Source organism: Misgurnus anguillicaudatus, chromosome 1 (assembly GCF_027580225.2).
Source record: "Misgurnus anguillicaudatus chromosome 1, ASM2758022v2, whole genome shotgun sequence".
NCBI classification, from domain to species: Eukaryota; Metazoa; Chordata; class Actinopteri; order Cypriniformes; family Cobitidae; genus Misgurnus; species Misgurnus anguillicaudatus.
In genome coordinates this window covers 17,413,255-17,438,998 of record NC_073337.2, presented here as the reverse complement: position 1 = coordinate 17,438,998, position 25,744 = coordinate 17,413,255, and the positions used below count along the sequence as shown (strand labels likewise).

The 25,744-nt window shown below is 40.4% G+C and overlaps 1 protein-coding gene across 3 annotated transcripts in view; it reads right to left on the bottom strand.

Annotated features, from left to right (window-relative positions):
* The window catches only part of lin7a (lin-7 homolog A (C. elegans)), a 48,350-nt gene continuing 22,606 nt past the window's right edge, over positions 1-25,744 (bottom strand). For 2 of the 3 annotated variants that reach the window (XM_073867398.1, XM_073867404.1), the window contains exons 3-6: positions 20,903-20,974; positions 15,256-15,464; positions 5,380-5,592; positions 1-1,555 (exon numbers count right to left, since the gene is read on the bottom strand). In XM_073867398.1, coding sequence (XP_073723499.1) covers positions 1,531-1,555; positions 5,380-5,592; positions 15,256-15,464; positions 20,903-20,974 — 519 coding nt within the window. In that variant the 3' untranslated portion in view covers positions 1-1,530. Of the gene's footprint in view, positions 1,556-5,375; positions 5,593-15,255; positions 15,465-20,902; positions 20,975-25,744 lie in introns of all 3 variants that reach the window. The other variant, XM_073867402.1, reaches the window with a different exon arrangement.

Sequence of the window (25,744 nt, the reverse complement as noted above, 5' to 3'; positions counted from 1 at the left end):
GAAGCATTGCACACGCACATATATTTATTTATACAAATATAATATGTATAACAATTGCATATCACTTGGTAGTTATTTTCTCGCTGTATAATAACATCAGCTTTTCCAGCCTCAAAAATGCAAGTCATTAATAAGAAAGTCTTTAAGTAAACATATAAAAGGGAAGAGGATCCATTTAGATGAATTCATCGAAAGTCAGGAACAAATCAACTTCACAGCTTTGCGTGGTTTCGTCTAATAGGATGATACGTTTACATGTTACCCACAGTTTAAGATCACTCAAAAACCAACAGTGGAACTAAGTTAAATATCTAGCAAAGTCCTACGCAGGAAAACCATCAAATGAAATAACAACACAGATATAATATTACCTTGGGTTACTGATGGTGGTCATCAACTACTTGCTGATATACAGTTTTGCTTCTATCTGAATTCAACTAACAGTACAACTACAGCATTGCAATGAATAGATATTTTTGCAAGTTATGCTTATGCAAAAAATGCTATTTTAAAACTAAACGGTGCAGTCATGGTTTAAATGGTTTCTTTGTGAATTGATTGTCGAAATAGGACATGAGGTGGATATTTTTAATATAAAGAAGGACACAATCAACAACTTTAAAACCTTTACGATAATAAAGTAGAAATAGAGGTTTAAATAATATATTACTATGTTATGATTTGTAGAAATCATGTATGTGTTTAACATTCGTACTTATTTTTTATATTAACGTAAATAGAATCTGATTTAGATTTAATTTCAGTAAACTTGCCAACTGCATTGAAACCATACATCTGTCAACAATATACAATACAATATACGTAATGTATCTGCTATACAATATATCCAATGTACAAATTAATCCCTGGTGATCTGTGATGTTAAAGGAACATGTGCAAATGATGTTTATGGCCTGACTTATGTCACACGGTGCATAAGATACAGTTTAATTATGATTTTTATGATCGTAAGAATCAACCCCCTTTCAGTTAAGTGAACTTTATATCCATACGTTTTACAATAAAATGTGACAAAACAAGTGTTATTGCTAAATCTACATCCTTTACAAAATACTTCTTGCTACAGTATGGTATAAAATACCTCAGTGTTATCCAGTCAAGGACATCTGACGTAAAAAGCGTTTTCTAGTCACAAAAACACAAGCACCCTTCGAAAGGTTAAAGCACAAAGCAGTGGCAACGAAATAGAAAAAAATGAATGCTTCAGAAACACATGTCAAGTTGTCACAAAACTAAAAGAAAGACATTTGAAGAGGGTCACAACTCCACGACTGGATCCAGAAAACTGAAATATGAACATTAGGTTTAAAACCGTGTAGTCTTTCTCTCTCTGCTGCCATGTATGTTTTTCCAAGCACCAATATGGGACAAAGATCATAAAGTTTTCAACCTTTTAAGTTGTAGGTAGTACGATAGTCTTCACTGGAGAACAGTAAGGGTCCTCCGCCGAGATCTCTTCTTGGACCTCCATCACGCTTGTGAGATTGAGCCGGTCTCACCTTATGTCCTCTACTTTTTCTTCTTTTGAAACAGCCTTTCAACAAAACAAAACGAGAAAAGCTGAGAGACTGAGAAATGGGGTTAAAACGAACATCAAAGAGTTTTACTGTATTTCTGCAATTTATTGATTTTGTTGGGGGGATTGCTTTCATTTGATAGATAGGTTATAATGTGTGGTTCAGTTTCTTCATTTTGACCTTTTGCATTCTGACTTTCATCATTTGCAATGTTTTGGTTGCTTTTTTTGGTTTTGCAACTGTTTACTATGTCTTGTCCAAAGAAAGGGATTTTTATTAGAACTGGATGTTTTGCCAAAAAAAGCTTGCATGCACTTAGAGGGTTTTGCAGTGAAAGACAACTTTAAACCAAGACGCAGCCAGAACATGACCAATGTGAGCTGATCTTATAGTCTGTGCTATTTTGTTAACATCGTTCTGGTGTGTCCTCAAGTTGTTGCCCTAAAAAAGTAAGTAATGTAAACTAAAATGTAGAGTTCATTTAACTAAAAATTTCTAGTAATTCCAACTTAATTCAGCAAGTTTAGTTAACTTAAATTTTAGTTGCTCTGTCATACATCTCCACTGTCTATTTTTAATCCATTTATATTACTTATGGTGTTATAAATGGTATTATAACACGAAAATGATTACTGACTATAAGTCAATCAATAGATACACTTGATTCTCCATAGAAACACATACAAAAACTTTTCAGTACTGTGAAGAGAAATACAATAAAATGTGCTGAGCAGGGTTCATGTAGAAAACAGTGATCATCAGAACATTGACTTCACAAAATTTATAACAAAACAACATTAAAGGGATAGTTCACCCAAAAATAATGTGAAAATGGATGTTTTATATTTAGTCAGAGAGCCTGTTGACCCTTCGCTGAAAATCCAGGCACGGTACACTGTCCACGTCCAGAAAGGCAACAAAAACATCATCAAAGCAGTCCACGTGACATCAGTGGGTCAGCTAGAACGCGTTGAAGCATCAAAAATACATTTTGGTCCAAAAATAACAAAAATCATGACTTTATTCAGCATTGTCTTCTCTTCCGCGTCTGTTGCGAAGCGCATGCACGAGACCAAAGCCACGCGACTGCAGTGACACGGATGACGTGTTATCCTCAGACATGTTTGCAAAGGTTTTTTTCCCAAACTTACAGCATGCGTCTCCCTCAGACTGTAAACGAAGCCCGGGCGCACAAAAAAAAACAGCTGGGGCACACCAGATAACACGTCAGCGGCGTCGTACGTCATCCGCGTCACCGCAGCCACGCGACTCCAGTCCCGCGCACGCGCCCCACAACAGAAGAGAAGACAATTCTGAACAAAGTGTCAATCTTTGGTATTATTGGACCAAAATATATTTCAACACATTCTAACTGACCCAGTGATGTCACATGAACTACTTTGATGATGTTTTTATTACCTTTCTGGACGTGGACAGTATACCGTACATAGATTTTCAATAAAGGGCCAACAAGCTCCCGGACCAAATATAAAACATCTTAATCTGTGTTACGAAGATGAACGGAGGTCTTACGAGTTGGAACTATCCCTTTAATAATATAAGTACTTAAAATCTATGACATTTTGTTAACAAATATTTAAGTAGTTAAAGTTCTTATCAGTTCTTATTCTGTTAAGAAAAAATAAATAATTAAAATATTCAGGGACAAAGAATTATGGGTATTCCTTACAACATGTTTTGAAACATTTTAAGTTCATTTCACTTGAATGTTTTATTTTAATGATTGTTATATGTTTAAACTTTAAATGAACTAAACATTGTTATATGTTCAAAACACAAAATATTAAGTGGTGCTTACTTCCTTGTTTAAGTAAAGACAATATCTGGGTCAACCGCATATCAGAGGCTGGTTTTACCAAGATTTTATTGACAATAAAGTGCTATTTGCATGGCATGCCAAGTTGCAAGCTATATATTTCAAAGCAATCACTTGTGAGGTTTCATTTCAGTGAGAATGCGGCATTTCATGGCAGTTTAGGCAGTAGACATCAAGCAAAGATGCTGACTACACTACTGTATATTTTGACTCGTAATAGTTCAATATATTTGAATTTCTGCAGTACATTTTAAGTTAACCCTTTAGCGTTCCAATGTACCGTGGGAGGAACACTGCATTATTTGACAGAAAAAAGACCCCATTCTCAAGGAGTTGAGTATAAATAGCACTTATAGGAGTTGAGTAAGTGTGAAAATTGTGCAATACACACGCCAAACTCCAATCTGGCGTGCACACTACACGCCAGTCCTTCCCATTCACCCAAACAGTGCATCTTTTTTTGTCGTTTTATTCATTGGTTTCTCAATTTTTTTCCTTTTCGCTTGGGTTTAGGGTTAGAACAAGTTTTTGTTATATAAAAATGACATACTAACCCAAAACCCCAATTCTAACCTCAACTCCAAGTGACCATGGCTTAAATATAGACTAAAACATGGAAAAACCTGTATATTAAATATATATTTGCTCCTCCGCAAATCTGAAATCTAACCCTAAACCCAAGCGAAAATGGTTTAAAAAACAAAAAAAATTGAGAAACCAATAAATAAAATGACAAAAAAGCTGTTTAAGTGAATGGGAAGGACTGGTGCACCACATGCACTCCAAAGTGGAACCCGGCGCATGCATTGCACAATTTTCACACTTCGTGCTATTTATACTCATCTACATGAGACTGGGTAGGAAAAAAAGCTAAACATGTCACATATCTGTGTAAAGCTGAGATTCTTGTGATTCAAATAAAGTAAACACTTTTGCAATCAACACAGCAGGTACAATTAGTGTTCTTTTTAGGTGTTATTTAGCCTTTTTCAGGAATGCTAATAGGTTAATTAATTTGTTGGCAGGCTAAGTACAGCTATCTGTTATTATTTTATCTGTTATTTGTTACAAGCTTGAAAAATCCCTTCTGCGAGATTTGTGGTCTACATCGATCTTAAGGGTGTTTTAGATGTGTATTGTGTTTTATTGTGTATGTGGTTTAGTGCTGGCAGAGCCCTGCTGGTCACTGTGGTTTCGCCTTTATTGATAGGGGATGATCCAGGCTCAACTCTCTCCACATGAATTTTCTTGCCCAGATATGGTGTCCCAAAGATACTTAACCCAAGCACATTTGATTTCACGGCCACAGATTTAACCTCTAGTGACTAAAGAGTGCCCAGGTACAGGTATATGTGATGAGACTATTCTTTAGACCGACTACTGCTTATAGCTTCATTTAAGGCTTGGCTGGTTTCTACGGAGAGGTTATAGCGCTGCCAACTATCTTGCTGCTTAGAGTTCAACGCAGTGCGAGGAGGCAATGAGGCGAGAGATGGGCTGAGTATCATTAATACGAAGTGATGGGCTTTGGTCTGTATGGGAAGTACTGTGACTAATAGAATTCTCCTGGATTCTATTGCATTTGCAAAGAGGAAATGAGAGCGGTGTTACTTCTGAGCAACGATAATGGATTAAGTAAGGATTGGATGCATTGGACGAAACCATATTATAAGTAATCCGTATCACAAAGCTATAGTATGGTTTTGGAAGACATGTAATGGGCGGAAAGCGTGTGCAGTGGAAGCGTTTTGTGCAGCATTCTTTCATTGACTGATTAGCGAATTCTTCTTATTTAGCTCGATTACGCATCAAGATCCCGTGCCAAACGCTTCAATGTATTTGGTATGACAGTTAAGTATTATTAGACACACAATAGCAGTCTGTTCCATCGGTGACAGGCAGCATGCAGCACCAGACCATGCCCGTCTTCTCATTGCCCACAGGGACGCTGTGCTGCCCGCTTGGCTTCCTGTTACCCTTAAAGCAATGAAAAGCCTCACCTACGACATGTGGTTCTGTTGAACGGTCAGGTTCTGCTGTTGCTGTTGTTGGATTAGGAGCTGCTGCTGTTGGCGTCTACGGGCGGTGCGGAGCTTCTCGAATCGGGCCTCCATCTCCTCCAGGACTTTAGGCGTGTAGCGTACCACCAGTTTGACGCTCTCTCTGGCCGCCTTTAGGAGCTCCACCGCTTTCTCATGGTGTTCACCCTCTACGCTCTGAGGAAAGAAATTCAGGGAATTTTATCTAAAATGTTGGGAAAACAATGAAGCAATTTGATTTATTTCATTAAATCCAATCTATGAAGTCTAGCTATGCAATCACACACCTCTCATTTAATGCAACAGACATTTAAATGTAACTCTGTCGCCCCCTTGAGTTCTAAAATTCGTATCTCTAAAGACAAGATGTTTAGCAGGACCACACTTACTTTACGCAATTGGCAGACAGTTTTATCCAAAAGTACACTCTCAGAAAATAAGGTACAAGAAGGTATAAAAGTTGTTACTGGGCTGGTGGTACCTTTTCAAAAAGTACACTAAAAGGTGCATATTGGTACCTCAAAGGTACATATCTGTAGGACATTTTTAAAAGGTGCCGTCTCAGTGACCACTTTTGTACCTTTTTTGTGGGTGTGTACTTACAGTGCATTCAAGCTATACATTTTATCAGTGTGTGCGATCCATGGGATGCCCTACCAAGTGGGCTCCATTTAACTTGCAATTCACATCTGTGTTTAATTCCTTGCATAAAGTTTTTTTTAGTCATAAGTCTCCCCTTGCTAAAATTGCTCCAATCATCAAATTTTCAATCCAAAGTTTTCTATCCGTCACATTTTGGTGTGATCAGCTTCCTCCTGTGCTGCCAATGGTTTGTTAAATGCCCCTGCAGCTTTATTAATTTCCTAAATCATAGCTTTGTAGCTCAGAACTGCACTGTAAAAGCATTCCAAGTGATAAACCTCTAATTCAATTTTCGCATAAAAGAACCATTCATTTTTAATTATTTTAGAAACCTTAACATGTTTTGCGTAATGAGAAAATGCTTAGTGAGAAAATTGTCCTATTACATTAATTGAGTCCAATGAATGTTTCCTAAAAGTCTTTTGATCAAAAAAGCAGTGGTCATTAGTTTCCTTTAACATCAAATTATGCCTTCAAATGAAATGTGTAAGTTCCCTGTCGAGAACGTTCTCTCGACATTGCGTCAGTTAGCTGACGCTATGGGATTGATCCTTCAATCACGATTACCCTGAAGCCTTATTGCACAACGCCAGTGCAGTTGAAACTCGCGCTGGCCAATGACGCTCAAGACGGCAAAGGAGGCGTGGCCTTCTTACTATAATAGCAGCCGTCTTGAGCGAATATCTTCAGTATTTTCTCCTTCACGAGCAAGTTTTACCCTGCAACGAAGATATCTGTTGAGTACGCGGATAAGACGGACGTCCCTCTTAGCGATCCAGATGTCGCGAATGTGCTCTCGGTGCGGAGGTCCTATCGACCCGCCCGATTCGCACAAAGTGTGTATTATATGTCTGGGGCTTCTCCACGCAGAGACGGCGTTGGTTGGGTCTGAGTGCCCTCATTGTGATGAGCTTCCAATGAGGGTGCTCAGGACTCGGCTCAACATCGCTCTCGAAAGCTCCTCGCTGCAGCCTCCCACTGCCGCCAAGGTGCCGCTGGTGGGGGCTCAGCCACCGACGGAGACCGAGCGCGTGCCGGAGCGCCGCGCTTCCCCTCCCCGTCGCTCTCCGGTTCAGTTCGTCGCCGAGAGCCTGCGTCCTGAACCCGGAGCTGCCGAGTCTGTCTCCTTTGGGGTCCCCGCAGAGGAGGATGAGATGTCGCTGACGGCGTCTGACGGAGATTGGGACCAATCTCCGCCTGCCGCGTTGGAGGCTGAGGCCCACCCCCCCGCCTGTCACGCAGAGCTGGTGCGCATTCTCTCTAAGGCCGTGCAGGATCTAGAGATCGAGTGGAGTTCCCCACAAGAACCCCAAAGGAGCAAACTCGATTCATGGTACTTTGACTCGGGCAGCCGCGCCGCCGCTCCGAGGAAAAGTGCCCCTTTCCTCCCAGACCTGCACGATGAGGTCACCAAAGCGTGGGCGACCCCCCAGGGCGTCCGCGCTCGCGCCGGCGAGTCTGAGCTATTTTCTAAAGTGGACGGGGCGGAAGCCCGTGGATACCTGCACATCCCCCCCGTCGAGGAAGCCGTGGCGGCCCATCTCTGCCCGTCGTCCTCCTCCTTGGGTGGTGAGGCTTCACTACCCTCTAAGGCATGCCGCACGACGGCGCACCTGGCTGATAAAGCCTACGCCGCGTCAGGAGAGGCTCTGTCTTCACTGCACACCATGGCAGTCCTCCAGATTTTCCAGGCAAGGGCTCTAAAGGCGCTGGACAAGGGCAGCACGGACCTGAATACCTGAATAACAGAGACTGTTTCTTTAAATGTTTTTGTGTTAAATGCAATAAAAAATGTTACTTTTTCACAAAAAGAGCGTTTTCCTCCTCGCCCCAGGGCAGCTCCCACCCTCATATAAACACGCACAGCGCACCCTCCCCGCTTTCGAACCCCCCCGCGACGTGGGGGTCGCAGAGAAAGCGGGGACGGGAAGGGTTAATGCATGGTCTCAACGAGCCGCGCAGAAGCCCGTTGTCTATCGCGGTGTCAGCCGCCCCCCGGCCATCCTCTCTTGTGCCCGTAACACAAACGCTGCACAGAGCGGAGAGGTCTCCATTAGTCCCGCTGGGTCCCTCGCCCCCGAGCAGCGATCCGACGAGCAACGCGCAGCCCCCGAGAACCGAGCTACCCGTCACGCACGAGACGCTCGGCGGCACCGAGCGGTCCGATCATTCTGTCATTCAACCGCTATCACTGCGCTTAGATGCATGGCGTGCCATTCCCAACATATCGGAATGGATGCTGAACATTATTCAGAAAGGATATTCTCTACAGTTTCGACGCAGACCTCCCCGTTTCAACGGCGTGATAGCGTCAACGGTCCGGGCTCAGGACGAGTCGATATTGTATCAGGAAATCTGCAATCTCCTCGCCAAACGAGCGATAGAGTCAGTTCCGATGCAAGAGAGAGAGAGCGGTTTTTACAGCCGGTACTTTGTCGTCCCGAAAAAAGACGGTGGTCTCAGACCGATCTTGGATTTGAGACTAATCAACAAAGCATTACACAAACGTGCTTTCAAAATGACTACACTGAAACAGATTCTCGCCCACATTCGGCCCGGGGACTGGTTTATTTCAGTGGACTTAAAGGATGCTTATTTTCACATTCAGATCGCCCCGCACCACAGGCGCTTTCTGAGATTTGCATTCAAGGATGCTGCATACCAGTTCACGGTCCTCCCGTTCGGTCTAGCGCTCGCCCCGCGCACATTCACGAAATGTATAGACACGGCGCTGTCCCCGCTGAGAGCGAGCGGCATTCGCGTCCTGAATTATCTGGACGATTGGCTGATCTTAGCACAATCCAGAGAGGTGCTCATCAGCCACAGAGACGCAGTTTTTTCGCATTTAGACAGCCTCGGTCTACGTGTGAATTTGCAGAAGAGCGCTCTATCTCCAACGCAGGAGATCGCGTTTCTAGGCGTACGTCTCGACTCGGGCTCAATGAAGGCTTTCTTATCAGAGGAGCGCAAACGAGATCTGACGTCTGCTCTGAATGTATTCAGCCACGGATGCACTGTGCCACTGAAACGGTTTCAGAGACTTTTAGGCTTGATGGCGGCAGCCTCCCCGGTTTGCCCGCTCGGTCTGCTGTATATGCGCCCGTTACAGCTGTGGTTACGATCCAGAGTGCCCAACAGGGCGTGGATATCGGGACGAGCGCGCATTACAGTTACGAACGGATGTATGCGAGCGCTGAGACCCTGGTTCGATCCCAACCTGTTCAGCGGGGTTGCTCCACTCGGGCTGGTTACGAGACGGAAAGTAGTCACGACGGACGCGTCGTTAACGGGCTGGGGAGCCCTGTGCGATGGCGTCCCGGCTTCGGGCTCCTGGTCGGAGACGGAGCGGGTATGGCATATAAACCGTCTAGAGCTCAAAGCCGTCCTTTTAGCACTGCAGAGCTTTGCGACGCTGATCGGGGGCCATCACGTTCTCGTCCGGACGGACAACACTACGGTGGTTTCATACATAAATCGCCAGGGAGGAGTGCGCTCCAGGCCGCTGTTCAGACAGGCAGAAACGATACTGTTGTGGGCGGATCGTCATCTCCTTTCAATAAAAGCGACGCATGTACCGGGCAGCATGAACTGCGGAGCGGATATGCTGTCGAGGAACGGCATTCCCCAAGGGGAATGGAGATTGAACCCCCTATCTATCGAGCTGATCTGGAGTCAGTTCGGGAAAGCAGAAGTGGATCTGTTTGCGTCCGAGGAAAACACACACTGCCCGCTGTTCTTCTCGTTGACGAGCTCTCCTCTGGGCGGAGAAGCGCTGTCGTTGCCGTGGCCGAGAGCCAGCAAATATGCGTTTCCCCCCATAAAACTGCTGCCGTCAGTTTTACACAAGATCAGAGAGGAAAGAGCTTCAGTGACACTAATCGCCCCGTACTGGCCGAACCAGCCGTGGTTTCCCGACCTGTTGGAACTGTCAACGGCTCCCCCGTGGCCGATTCCATTGAGACGAGACCTACTCTCTCAGGCGAACGGATCAATCTGGCACCCCAGCCCCGAGAAGTGGAAACTTCACGCGTGGAAGGTGTGTGGGAACCGCTAACAGACGCGGCGCTGCCGCAGAGTGTGCTCGATACGCTGATGCAATCGCGTGCCCCCGCTACAAGACGGTTATATGCCCTTAAGTGGTCGGTATTCACGGCGTGGTGTAAAGAAAAAGAGTTTGACCCGGTGAACTGCTCCGTGTCAGCTATTCTATCCTTTTTACAGCACAGAATGGATACGGGAAGCATGCCCTCCACCCTTAAAGTATATGTTGCTGCCATCGCAGCTTTTCATGCTGAGATTGGGGGGCGCTCGGTGGGCAAACACGAGCTCATAGCGAAGTTTTTACGGGGTGCACGGCGCCTCAGACCTTCTCGCCCACCCACCGTACCGTCTTGGGACCTGGCCTTGGTCCTGAAAGCACTAACTCTTCCTCCGTTTGAGCCTATTCTAACGGTAGGTTTGAAGGAGCTCTCTCTTAAAACTGTGCTTCTGCTGGCTTTGGCTTCAGCTAAGCGCATAGGAGATCTGCATGCACTCTCTGTGAACGCTGAATGCTTACAATTTGGACCAGGGGACTGTAATGTCACGTTAAAACCCAAAGCGGGTTATGTGCCTAAATCGCTATCCACGCCATTTAGAGCGCAGGTTATTTCTATCCCCGCCTTCTCCTCGGATGACGCGGCGACTACTAACGCGATCGTACAGAGTGAGCTTTGCCCGGTAAGAGCGCTAAAAGCTTATATTGATCGCTCGGCGCCGTTCCGGACAGCGGAACAGCTGTTTGTTTGTTTTGGAGGCAGCGCCAAAGGACGCCCAGTTTCCAAGCAAAGACTGTCGCACTGGGTGGTTGATGCTATTTCACTGGCATACTCTAGCCAAGGAGTGCGTTGCCCTTTGGATATTAAAGCCCATTCTACGAGAGCTATTGCATCGTCATGGGCTTGGTATAAAGGCGCATCTATTCAGGATTTATGCTTGGCAGCTGGCTGGTCGTCTCAGAACACCTTTGCTAGGTTTTACAATCTGGATGTCTCCTCATTGGCTTCCCGAGTGCTCTCGGTAAACACGCCCTCTACCTCCAGACATACCTGATGGTTTCTATCAGGTCGTGTGTGAGGGGCGGCGCTACGGCGACGCCGACTTGAGAATACCTTAGCGCCGGACGCTGCTCGCCCGCTGAGTATTCGATTTATTCACTACGAGAATTCCACCATGTATTGGTTTTTGTGGATTATCACTTGCATTTCTGACGCCGGGAATCACCCGCTCCCTGGATGCTGAGTCATATGAATACTGCATGTGGATTATATTTTACAAACTTCAACGCCGGATCTCGTCCGCCCGTTGGGCAAGTCAACATATGACTGCAAGAGTGCTGTGTTCACTGCCGCCAGTCCAATGATTTAAACTCTTCTACAACTTGTGCGCCGGACGCCGTCCGCTCGCTAGGTATGTTGTTTAATTCTTTAGCGTTTACTTCTTACCCGCTTAATGTGGTGTTACGCTAGTACGCTGACTGGCTCTGTTATGGTTTTTGGCTGGTGCTTAGTACGATATGCCGCTATCGGCTGGTCATTTGAGATTGTTGCATGCTGTTTGCTTCGTTATGCTTGGCCTATCTTGCCGTATGCACGGCGCGGTTCTATACAATCAGCTAACTGACGCAATGTCGAGAGAACGTTCTCGACAGGGAACGTCTCGGTTACTATCGTAACCTCAGTTCCCTGAGAGAACGTGAACGAGACATTGCGTTAGCTGCCGTGCTCACGGCTTCGTAGGCTGTACGCTCGTTCAGTCGTTTTTACTGAAGATATTCGCTCAAGACGGCTGCTATTATAGTAAGAAGGCCACGCCTCCTTTGCCGTCTTGAGCGTCATTGGCCAGCGCGAGTTTCAACTGCACTGGCGTTGTGCAATAAGGCTTCAGGGTAATCGTGATTGAAGGATCAATCCCATAGCGTCAGCTAACTGACGCAATGTCTCGTTCACGTTCTCTCAGGGAACCGAGGTTACGATAGTAACCGAGACGTTTTTCATTTTTGAAGAGACGTGCATTTTTAATAGCAAAGTTTTTAAACAGTTTCTCTGTAGGGCTTGCTTTTTAATAAGATTCATCCGTGCGGTCTTACTTTTCTATGCTGTGATACATTTTAAAGAACCACTATTTTCCTGTTCATGATTTAACAGTCCTTCCAGAAAACCGCTTTTAAAATATGGAATATATGGGATATTTATGCAATTTTATGCGATGAAATTCCGGGAACTAGCAAAAATTGCGGGAACTTGCAAAAACTGTTTGTATTTTTTGCAGCTTTTCAATGATGTTCACATCACGCACGTCACTTCATAATGTTCCCATGGCGACAGGGGACATGGCTGCGCTTGTGTGAAGTAAATGCAACATTTTTCAATGTGATTTTTGCTACTAAAATGCGGGGATTATTCACTGTAAAAAATCCAACTTTAAAATGTTGATTTAACAAAGAACATTAAGTAACTTGAACAAAGATTTCTTTGTTGAAGGGTGTCAATTGATTATTTTGTGTTCACTGAATGAAAAGAGCATAATCATTCAGCTAACAAATATTATTTTGTTGACTGGACTTAGATGTATAAGTTTTTGTCCAATTCATTCACCCAACTTGCCAAACTGAGTAATCTGAACAAGCAATTTAAAAAAAAACAATGGTCGGAATGGTTCCCAGCATGCATTGCGACATGTTCACGTCTTTCGTTAATATTTACTAAAAAAGATTATTGTTTTGATGTTTGCTGGATTTATTTATGTTGTTAATGTTAGTTATATGTTGTATTTAAAGTTATTTTGAAAGACTGATGTTTTTGGTCATTGTTACCATGATTGAGAAGTGTGTGTTCAGTGTAGAGGGCAGCACAATGAGTTAGCGCGCATTATTGTTGCTTCACAGCAAAAAGGTCTCTGGTTTAAGTCAGACAAACACTTTGTTTATGAGACCTTTCTGTGTACACTCCCACAGTCCAAAACATGTAGATTGGTTGAATTTGGATATACTAAATTACTCTTTACCCAACTTAGCCACTAGTTGAGTAAACATAGAAATTTGCTTATTACCTAATCAGTTTAAGTTGGTTCAACTTATTGGTGTAAGTTGACATTACTCAGTAAATTGAGTTAGGTGAACTACATCATCCAAGAGTTGAGTAAACTCAAAAAAGCTGTGCAGCAAATTGCCTAGAAAATTTAAGTTAAGTCAACTTTTTATTTTTTACAGTGTGAAATCATGCAAGCCCCGCATATTTTGCGCACAGAAATCTGCAATTTATGCTGCGAAAGTGCGGTGTATTTGAAAAAATGCCGCCCCCGCATAAATATGCGGACTTTGGCTGATTATGCGTTGAATCATGCGATCGCATAATCGCGTTTTTCTGGAGGGACTGATTTTACTCTTTCTTTGGTGTATAAGTGTGTGTTAATGATCTGCAAGTACAAATCCCAAAGTCCAATGCAAGTTATTGTCTCCAACTAAAATCTTTTTTTTTTTTACTACAATGAACGCAAGGATTGTAGGCTACAGTTTACTTCCGCAGCAAGTTGACATGGACTCAATGCACATTATAATAATTCATGAATTACAGCCTGTAGTCTATTTTTTCATATTTAAAGAATTTGCAACTTTTTTGACTTGAATTGACTTTTCAAACCATGATTCAAACACATGTTTTAAGCAGGGTAGAGTAGCGCTTGTTTGTCGTTTCTACGATCACAAATGCAGACATGGTTTTATGTTTTAGTATCCTGCTTGGTACCCACCAAAATATTTTTTACATCTTATAAGATTTTCAAAATGTGATAGACCACAAACATGAGGATAAAAATTCCTAGATTTAACCATTTTGCTCCTATAGTGTGTGGTATGCCATGATATCTCAAAGACAGCACACCACACACGAACAGATTTTCAACCAGAGTCTCGACTGTGAACACAGGAAATCTTCAGAATAAGCATGGCGGACGATATGCAGGAAGAAACGTCCATGCTTGTCCATGTCTTCCATCATCTCACTTTCTGATTGGATATTGTTTAGTTTCACGTGATAATCTTAAGAGCGTGCACACGTTTGTCCTCGGGGTTCCCCCCACACATCAGGATTTCTGATCGTAAATATTAAACATGTTTAATATTTACGATTCGCGATCGGGCGGCTCCGACGTTCTTCCGATCACGTTCAGACACTCTCAACACAGCTTAAGGAAAAATCTGATAGGATAATCTGTAGAACCATCAAGATAATCGGGACATAGCTAGGATTTTCTGAAGGGGGGAAATCGGCCCAAAATCAGCCCGATTATCTTTTGGTGTGTACCCAGCATTACCAATCTGTTACGTTCTACTCAAGCCACACTGGCAAAGTTGATCGATCAGCTCGGTCATCTGCATTTTCTGGATCGTATTCAGGCTCGTATTGATAAGGTAGTAAAGACAAAATATGGTAAAAAGCGTCACATTTCCGCCACATTTCCGTCACACCGCGCTTTCTCAAAACGATGAGTTTTGTAAAAATCGTTGCGTTTCAGAAAGGCAGGACATAGAGGTGCAACAATAATGTCTGGTATGTGGAAAATAATGTGTTTTTAACAATAAACCATGTGAACACATTGCATTACACCAAATACAACGTCAAAGGGGCTCTTTAAAGATTTAGTAACCGAACCTTAACAGAAAAAGTCTATTGACATTTGTCCTATAAAGATTTAAATAACCCTTGCTCTTAGCTTTATCTAATAATAGTATTTTAAAATGTCAAGCTTTGCTTAAGAAGCAAGAAAAATGAAAAAACTTCGGCGTCTAATGGGTCTTTGAGATTAATAACTGCAAAAATTGAAAATCAGCCTATTGCACTTTAATGCAAACTGCTGTGTAAAGATAGACAGAGATGTTTTTCACTCAGATCAATGTATACATTTTCCAGACATAATTATGTGATTGAAATGTAATTTATTTTCAATTTTCTTTTTTCGATTTTTTTATGTAAATGTCAAATACAGTGGTTTTATATAAAGTATTTCTCAAAGATAAGGAAAAAAGTCCTTAATTTCATTTTAGTTGCATAAGCATAACATTTAAGATGTTCACCCAAGAGATCAGCCAAGTAAAGCAGTTTGTCTTAATATACTGTGAAATAGTAAATTCATTAACAAGAATAGCTGGGGGCACTCACTCACTCCATTGACAGACAGGAGCTGATCTCCTCTTTTAAGGCCCCCGTGCCTCTCGGCCAGACCACCGGGAATGATGCGAGAGATGTAAATTGGAGAGTTCTGCTCTTTACCGCCCATCACATTAAAGCCCAGTCCCTCATCCGTCTTGGGGAGCTCCACCACTCGCGGGTGGGAATGACCCTCGCTGGCCGCAAACGCCGCCACCGTGGCCTTGGCAGGAAGCAAAGTGTGAGCATTCACGATCGTGAGAAAAGAGAGCATGACGCTGTGATTTTTTTTATTTGAAGACAACCATGCCCGAGTGTGATTGCCAAATATGATTGCACTCATACTTTTCGATCCGAGCATGCTTTTGTCTTAGTTTATGATTGTTTTAAAGAAAACAGGAAGTTATTCATTCTGTCAACACACCGTAATGTTACCTTTTTAAGGGTTTTCATTTGTGACCGATGACACAGTGACCTCTCACTCCTTATGTCTCTAAATCTATCGCTTATGCTGCTCAGACATGTAACCGTGCTGCATGCTTTAAAAGGTTTTTATGGATGCAGATGCTGTTGAATAATGTCTCTGATCCGCGCTCCAGCGTAATTGCTCCCAAACTTTACGTTTCATGCCCTAGCCCAACTTTGCAAGCCCAGGCACCGTAGGGAGCGCCATCGGTGGAGTTTAGCTTTGAGCTTGGGGGGCACCTGTACTTCTACTGTAGTGTAGACGTATGCATTTATGCAAATTATAGTGACTCACTATTGGGATGGACTTGCTTTCCTACCAACTTTTCGTCTAGTCTTTACCTAAAAGCCAGTTTTACATTTTCAGTCAGGTGTCAAAAACAGCTATCACACAAACAAAACAAAGCACACTGAAATGTCAAATCTTTAGGAGTTTTTGGATCCACGTTGCTGTTTCTGCTGTAAATTCAGCCTAATGACAAATTGCATCTGATATCCAGTACCGTTGCAGGCATTGTCATATAAATTCCTGTGACTACAAAGCTTGTTAGCCAAGCACAACCAAAGCAACCAAAAGCAGACAGAAGCAGTGTGGCAAGACAAAAGACAAAAAAAATCTTGCTGATCTTTAGTGCTGTTACAGGTGCAACACTTTTGGGTTTCACTTGTCATTAAGGCTTTCAGACACAGGAAAAAAACAAGACAGGTTTTCAGACACTTTGCCAGCACTCGATTCCCAAAAGATCTCTGATCTCTGAAACTGAAAGAAATGTGCACTTTTCCTGTCTAGAAGTTGAGTCCCCCTAAAATAAATGCTGTTTGTTTTGCTCTCCATGTAAGATGAGCTCATCCCAGTTCTTCGACGTTCAAAACAACATTTCAGAAAGAGAAAAACAAAAGGGGACTTGTGACCACAAATTTTTGAAGCCAGAGCTCCATTATTTTCTTGGAGTTATAATACAGTAGATAACAAAAGTATCCTTTGTCAGTCTGTTAACCATAAGGTTGTTGTCTGAAAGGTGCGATATCACACGAAATCGTGTTTTTAATAATCTGAGTCAAGACAGCCTGATCTTGTAGACTATGAAAGAAAAACATGTACTGTAACTTTAAAAATCAAAGCTTCCTATCCTGACCTTATCTACTGAAAATATGCTCCAAAATGACTACAGTGGCCAACGTTAAACAATTGACAACTTTGCCCCTTATTTAAATATTTTATTAAAGATGTGTTAAAAAGTTTATATATGAGAGTCGTTTCATCATATTATGTAACAGTTTAAAGCTGTTTTTGTAGCTCAACTGATAAAACATGGCACTAGAAATACCAAGGTCAAGGTTTCCAGTGGACTTACAAACTAATAAATGTGTGTCAATTTCAAAAAAGCTTCTGTCAAGTGCATGAATGGAGAGAAAATTAAATTGCTTTAAAAAAATGATATGACCCATTAAAGAGTGGTGCCAACAGCAAATACATGAGAAAGAGTATCATTAGTGACAAATCACTTTTGCTAACACAAATATTGATTAAAAAATGTATATCATTTAATGCAATGAAGTCATGTGAAGTCAGCTTTGGATAAAAGTGTATGCCAAATGCTAAATGTAAAAATATAAACCCTTCAAGCTCTTATACTCTTCACAAATTAGCCCTTTAAACATGTTTATGTGCGTGATAAACCATCTCTATTAAAGAGAAATATCCGACTTTAAAATTTAGATAAGTAATACTCTTTCAGTGCACTTGACATGTGGATGATAAATCCCGCAGTGGCCCACTTGAGCTCTATTGCTCCAGGGGATCCCAAAGGATGACTGGCACTTTAAGATCCGTTCTCCGTCCAATTTATGTGCAATCGATTGAAAACCCTCCCAACGGCACACAGGCGTGAGCCATTCGCATCATGTTAATTAACCTGATCTTGTGTTATGCTTTCCATATTCACTTCAAACCAAAGCAAGGCGCTTTGATGTAATGTGCGGGCTTTTGTAATTTACGTCCTATATTAAAATTTTAATTCGGATAATTTCACTCATCTGGTGAGACTTGTTCAAGGAGCATACAAATTAAACAAGGTACAGAGAATCGATAGATCTGAGATGAATTATCACAACGCCACTCAAATGACAAAGACGCAAAGGTTATGGGTTTGTTTTCAGTGTGTCGAAATTGACAATAAAAACAAAATATAAATAGAAGCAGGACAGTCCCATTAAAAATGTATTATAACATTGTTTCAATGACAAGGGCAATGATTCATTAAAATTCGGAACACGTGCGCCGCACATGAAATACCATCCTGTCAAGAGATTAGACAATGGAAAGTCATTCTTCATCATGAAAGTGTAATACCACACACTATATGTCACTTCTGAAAGCTCTGTGTATATAAAAATCACATTGATAACAGGAAATAAGTCTATAGGGCTATGGTAATTAAAAATGTATGATAATATTTTATTTAACTTTTCTTTCCTAAGGTCTGCCTATAACAACTGACATGTTTTACTCACGAATTGCCAACATTTATTTATACATTTTTGTGGTAATGTGTAACCAACACTGTTTAAACATTTGTTGGTTCATCTGAAAAAAAGTAAGTTACCTGGTTGCCTTAAAATACTTAAACATTTAAAATATTAGTTGACCCAAACATTAAGTTTAATTAACTTAAAATTTGAAGGCAACCAGATAACATACTTTTTTAAGTTGAACCAACAAATTTTTTTACAGTGAAGACATTTAACATTTTCTTGCTATACAAGACCCCTAAATAAATTCTTTTTTTGAATGTTTTATGCACTTTATCATGGTCCACAGGTTTGCTATCTGGTTTAAACTGGTTTGTGCTTCCACATTATTGATCAGGATCAGGAACCTTACACTATAAGTTGAATTAACTTAAAAATGACTTCAATTAGCAACAGCTAAACATTTTCTTTTTTTTCAACTTAAATTTTCTCAAAACTTTTTTTAATTGTTACCAATTGAAGTAATTTTTAAGTTGATCCAACTTTCACTTTTTGGAGTGTAGAAAAAAAATACCTAAGTCACTCCCTTTTGTGTTATGCAAATTATTAGGGGTGCGTTTCCCAAACAACGACCTAACTTGTTGCTGAACGACCACAGTACGATGCATCGTTGGAGAAACGAACTACCTTCTCACGACTGTTTCCCGAAAGCATAGTAACTTTATCGAACATTCGTCGTTTGAACCATGTTGGTTTAACAACAAAGTTGATGATGTCACGTGGGAGGTGAAGAACTAATTCATCTGTGCAAATCGATTTAATGTAAGATTATTGCTGTAAATAACATATATTACATCGAAAGACTTTGAAAAAGATTTTGTTATCGTGATTTAGTTATCTGTTGTTTATTTTCAAGATATTTAATTCATGCGCAAGTTCCCTTTTACGTCACTCCTCCCAGTGATTCCCCAGGGTCTTAAAGCTTGTAGACTGCGCACATGTGCAGTTTTCAAATGCAGCGCTTTCATTTGTTTACAAATTTAAAGACGTAAAATAAAATTTTAATATATTTAAAATGATGGATATAGACTGTACTACATGTTTTTTGCTTATTTTGTTTAAAAGCATGATCAATGTAAGTCTACATATGATAATAACAAGGAACGATGCTTCTAACGACAGATGAAGAGCTGTCGCTCCAACGACACAAGTTAGCGATGCAGTTTGCGAATGTTCGTTTGAACGATGGTTTCGGGAAACACCAAATCGTTGAACAATGTTAGTAATGATGGAACTTACGATGTTCGTTGCCTAACAATGCTTTTGGGAAACGCACCCCTGGGCAAGTTCAAAAACACTTCCATAAATTTTGGACATCAAGCATACGGCCTACATTTTAACTCTTTCCCCGCCATTGACGAGTTATCTCGTCAATTAAGAGAAAACATTTGCATAAAAAAACTTTATTTAACTAAAATGTTATTTCGATTTTAAACTGTCTGTATGTTTTGATAATCGTTCTGAATCTTGATCTCTAATAAAATTCCTTCCCAAAAATACAATTATTTCAGCTTTTTGCTAAAAAAATATTTTTAAAGAAACATACCCATATTTAAGAGTTTATAAGCACATAAAAAAATATAGATAGGATGAAAAAAATTTTCCCTGTTTTTTTTATTGTTTGTTTGAAAGCAGAGGGTCTGTTCTTTCATTTGATACATTTGTATGTTTATATATTTTTAGAAGAACATTTTCCTGGAAGGCATTTTGTGAAACTTTTATGTAAATTACATAAAATGCTGGGGGGCAACTTTTTCAAAAAATGTCTGGTGGGGAATGAGTTAAACTACAAAATAAAAAGACTTCATTATATGACTCTGTTGTAGATGTTATTATTGTACATGTCTTTTCAGACATACTGTAATAACATTTAAGAGATGAACAGAACGTCCTCGATACAGCAAACATCCTCTGTTTTAGCTCAACTGGCATTGTTAATAGTCTATTATGCGAATCACGAGTCTAATTGAGGTTAAGAACACAATTACTTGAACACCCACAACGGCGCCCTTTCAGCTATTCAATGTTGGTATTACTGGGTACCACTCAGCATCCTTTGGAGCATCTACAGTGCTTTGTGCTTTTTTTCACCAATTCACCTCTTTGTCTCTTGTTTCTGCTGTTGTGCCTTGCCACATGCCCTACTGGCTTACACACTCATGCAGAGATAGATGGTGGATTGGCTTTCTTTGATGGCAGCGTGGCTTTTATGCGACAGGTCACGCGTTTGGTCGATTGGCATTCATACCTCTACGAACCATGCGAGGCACTATTGCACAGTAAAGTGTCTTACTTAACAAGACAAATCAGTTTTTTACATTTTGAAATAGCTGAATATGTTCAAGGGTGTATTGTGATTTGGTCTAAATATTGAGTGTTGCATTTCGCCCCATGCATACTAGTAATAGCAGTAATATATTGTGTTATATCTTTGCTGAGCTGTCTTTTTTTGGACAGTAACCAACAATTAAATTGTTTCACAGGAAGAAAGAGCTTAGCATATAGGTTTGAAAGGACATAAATGAGGACAAGATTTAATAAATAATGACAGAATTTTCATTTTGGGGTGGACTTTTCTTTTTGGATTTTAGCTTATTGCTCAAAAGACTATCAAACATAGAGATTTGAACAAACAGAATGTATAATCGTAACAGTCAGACCTACCTTGGCCGTGGCACGTGCTTGATACTCCGGACAGCCATTCACTGTTATCGTTTCATGCATATATTGGTAAACCTAGAAATTGCAGAGAGAAGGAGATATTTCAGTTATGTTAAATAGTTAATTTGCACCTCATGTTCCTTACCTTTATATGAATTCAACTAACATAATTCCTGGATTGTTTTGTTTTGATGACCAGCTGATCTTCGTGGACCATGAGATTGTTATACAGATTTGCATATGTATAATATTAAGAAAATCAGACCTTTTCTATCCACCTCTGTTCCTTTTTTTTGTTTTTGATCTCTTCTTTGAAATTCTGGAGCTTTGTATTATGGCACTTTGTGTTCTGTATGGCACTTCAGGTGTTGAATTTCAAATTTGTAAGTCACTCTTTATAAAATAATTTGCTTAATGAATTAATGCAAATGAGGGAATAGTAAGTGATATTCCTCATCGGGAATGCAGAGTAGGTGTCACAATTTCAGTTTAGCCACTGGCTCAATGAGGATCGATTACAGCTAAACTTACAGTAAATCAATGGAAAAATTTTATTAAAAATTTTAGTTTTTATAGTTTAGCTTCACTTATTTTTACATCAAGATAAAAGCCTAAAATACTCTTTAGATAAGAATGCAACATTTACACTATTATGCAACCAATGACAACAAAATTTAATTTCTGTGTAAAACTTTACAGTAAAGTTGTATTTGTTAATGCATTAGCTAACATAAACTAACAATAAACAATACAGCATTTAGTCATTTTAAACTTGAAGTACAGTTTCACAGCCTTCATACAGTTTCACAGCCTAGCAAAGCATACTTCATTTGACTTAAACACGTACATAGGCGTTAGACGCATGCAATACCTTTAATGGCCTAAAATGGTCTGTAACAGTGTTTAAACTCATGCAAACATCTTTGTACTCTTTCATGATACACTGTTGTATAAACAAGGGTACCTCCTGACCTCATATATGGCCTCCATTGTCGATGTAGCTTGTACGCGTTCAGGTATGTTTTGTTTATGCTTTTTTTTAATCGTCAATTCGCACATTGAGAAAAGAGCTCGGTGCACCGTATGCGCATCACGACTGTGTCACTCCCTATTTGAGCGCGTTTGCTGCGTGTCTACATTAAAATAAAGATGCCAAATGTGAACACCCCTGAATCGACTACACCTTGTGGATGAACAAATTACTGCAAGAGAATTGAATGCGTATTTGCTGCATGTGCATACAAAGTGCACGGTTACAAAAATACAGCAGTGTGCATATAGTACGCGTGTACTGTTCTGATGACAAAATTTGTGTTGTGCACTGTACACTGACCAAGTTAAAGAGCACCTATTTCATTGCTAAAAAAAATTATTTTGTGTATTTTGTATAATACAATGTGTTTGCGTGGTTTATAGTAAAAAAACACATTATTTTCCACATACCGTACATTTTTGTAGCTCCAGATTTCACTCTCTTCCTGAAATGCAAGGATTTGAAAAGCTCTGTGTCCCTGATTGGCCAGCTAATCTGTATGTTGTGATTGGTCTGAATACCTCTGACGTCAGCTGGAAATGTGAGGCCCCTTACCATGTTTAAAAGATTCGGTCAAAATGCAATTCTAACAGGCAGGGCCTGAAATTAACACCCGACCATGCGCCAAATGCGGGTGGATTTTGCAATTGGCAGGTAACACTGTCAATCTACTAGCCACATTGCCGGGTAGCCAATGCGAAGAATCAGTGATGCGCGGGTCAATGTATAAACAACCCACTCCCGACTGACGTTTTCAACTAACCCGCAATTGTTTAAAATAGTTTTTAAACCCGACCGACCGACAGCGGCCCGAATATCATAAAAATATTTTTGGATGACTCTTAACCGGCACCCGCTCATTTCTTATCAACCCGCGCATATCACTGATGCAAATTGAGTGATTCATTGAGAGGATGCGACTGCTGTTTCGCAACATTCATGCGATTGGAAAGAAGATGAGGCACTTCTCTGACTACGTTTGGATGTGCGAGTAAGTATTAAACTGTTGGTGAGATGGGATGAGAATGCAATGCTGACATAGTCTACAGTACAATCGCAGTTGCACAGATGTGTAGCTGTGACAGATCAGAACTCTTGATGTGTAAAGTTTAGAGAAAGTTGCGCTTCTGTGTCTTATACTGTAGTACATTAGCATACATTTTGCGAATAGAGTAATGAAAAACAACGTACGTGGGGCATTTATGTGCGCAGTTTGTGCCCCCTGCGTCTCTGTGTGCGCACGCGGGTTTAAGGGCACTCAATAGGGCACATCGGAGAGACACGTTCCTAAAAGTTAGCGTACATAAAATCTTTCTTCTCTTGACAGGCCACATATAAACAAAATAATCTCAACAGTATTCTTTTCCTAATAAAACATTTCTTTATGTCTTAAGTGTATGTATAGAGAGTCAAAAACCAGTCTGTGCTGGTCTTAAAGAGACAGTAACCTCAATTAACCTACTTAAGTCTGTGTATTAATGTTAATCAAACAACCTAAGACAAAGAGAAAATCACTTTTGTAGCTCCAAAAAATAATTATATTTAATTTCATACAATAAAGACAGCGTTATTATTCACTATTCAGGCAAAAAAAAAAAAAATGGCTGGTAAAAAGTCACTGTGGCAGTTGGATTTCTAAATCCACCAGCCACAGTGGCTGGTGGTCAAAAAAGTTAACTTCAGGCCCTGCTAGCATGAGTTAACTGACAAGCTGTGTCCAAGCGGGAGGAATTATGATAATGTCTGTCTTTTCTACATCACCAATCCTAGGAAGTAAACTATTGCCTACAATCCGTGTGTTTGTTGTAGTCTAAGAGAAGAGATTTACATTGCTCTTTAACTATACTTGGGCCTTTACAGTAGTTCGTGTTAATTTTAGCATTTACTAACAATTTTTTTTAAATCATAAGATAATGCACAATAAATGAACATGAATAATTGTATTGCGGTTGGCTAAAATTAACAAAAAATAATAAATGGTGAAAAACTATACTGTTTTTGTCACTTACTAATGTACTAAAAGCTTGGTTTGAGAGAGGCAACCGTGCTTTCAGATATTTTATGATCTTGTGTATTTTTTGCTGCCTTAGCATTCGAATATCTGCATTGAGTGTGTTTTTGGTTTAAAAGTGTTTAGTTGGAAAAGCTCGGAAAAGCATGTGGCTGCTGTTCAAACATTATGCGAACCTTTGAAAAAGCATTGTTTGCTTAAATAGCCGTCACGTCTCCATCCTGCTTTATATATTGGCTTCAAAGCTTTGCTTCTGAAGATGAATCATCTTTCATCAGCAGTTCTATTTACACAAACAGATGCTCGACCAGAGGCCATATCTACATTCACATCACCCACAGACGTGGATATTAGCCTGAAATCCTTTGTGGATTTGGAGAACCTGTGTTTATCTCATTAACCAGCGCTTCTGAAAGACAGCTGGTGCTACAGGAAGAACCAGCATTCGCTGTCTCTTGCAAATTTCCCTGTGATCTATCATGCACCTAGGGCCGAATCCTGAGCTCTTTCCCTGCTGAGACACCAATGTGAATAAAGACCTTTAAAATACCTCTTTCTATGCATGTTGCCACACCGGCTTTAAACCACTCAATATAAACCTCCTCAACAAGCAAGAGCTTTCGGGTGGCCTTTAGAAACAGCTTGACAAAAAATGAAAAGGCATGCTTGATGTCTCCGAGTTAAAAAATAGAGTTTGGTGCTAAAGAAATGTGAAATCCTGCAAGTGAAATATGCCTTACTCTGAAAACTGTGCTGTACACCATCTACTACAGAATGTTGCACACCTTTCTTATTTATTGCCGTTGTTATTATGTGTCAGACTTGTAATATTTTTATAAATACAGCATAATGGGAAGCCCCATGAGGCTTTGCAGCAGCTGCAATAATGCATTGGTCTGTTAAAGGAACAGCTCACCCCAAAATAAAAATTCTGATATTTTTCAAAAATCGCAACACAAAAGTCGATTTTTTAGCAGAATATTCAAGCATTTATTTCCAATATCTTGAAAAACAAAAACGCAAAGACTCAATTAAGGACAAAAAAAACTATTTGTGAACTCGACAGCCTTGGCCATTGTATGCTTGGCACATGCCATGCAACAAGATATCTTTATCTGATTCTGTACCATAGATGTACTCATTGCTTCATTGCTTTGTAGTCATTGGAATAACCGAGGGTGCATGATTATCCAATAATACAATTTAAACAAAACAATATATTACAGTATCACATATATTATAGTTGTTGCATTTCCATTTTAAGCTCCCTAGTATAGTTCGTTCAATGCCTTCAATCAAGAATAAGCAACCGATTTACATTTATCGACAAGAAAGACTCAACTTAAACAGATTTGTGAAGGATCAATGGAACCAGACAAAACAAATCAATAGATTTAAGGTCCAACTTAGCCTTTAAAGAGCTACACCTCTGCGTGCACAAGTGTCTGTCTCTGCGGGTTAGAAATTGTCTTGTAGTTGCCTCGCAGAAACATGAATATCAATAAAGGTCAAGCTATTTTGGTATGTGCTTTTATGAACCGGTAACAAAAACAGCTAGTGGTTGAAATGCAAATCTGATTCATTTAATGGTTTTATACTACCTAATAAAAAAATAAAGTCCTATGGCAAAGATACTTAAAGGTGCATTATGTCAATTTTAAAAGGATGTCTTGACAGAAATGCTATATAATATACATAACTATATTATCAGTGGTGTATAAAGACCTTACATAATGAACTGTAATGTTTTTATTACCATACAATGAGACGTTTTTATCTACATACACCGCGGGTCTCCTTA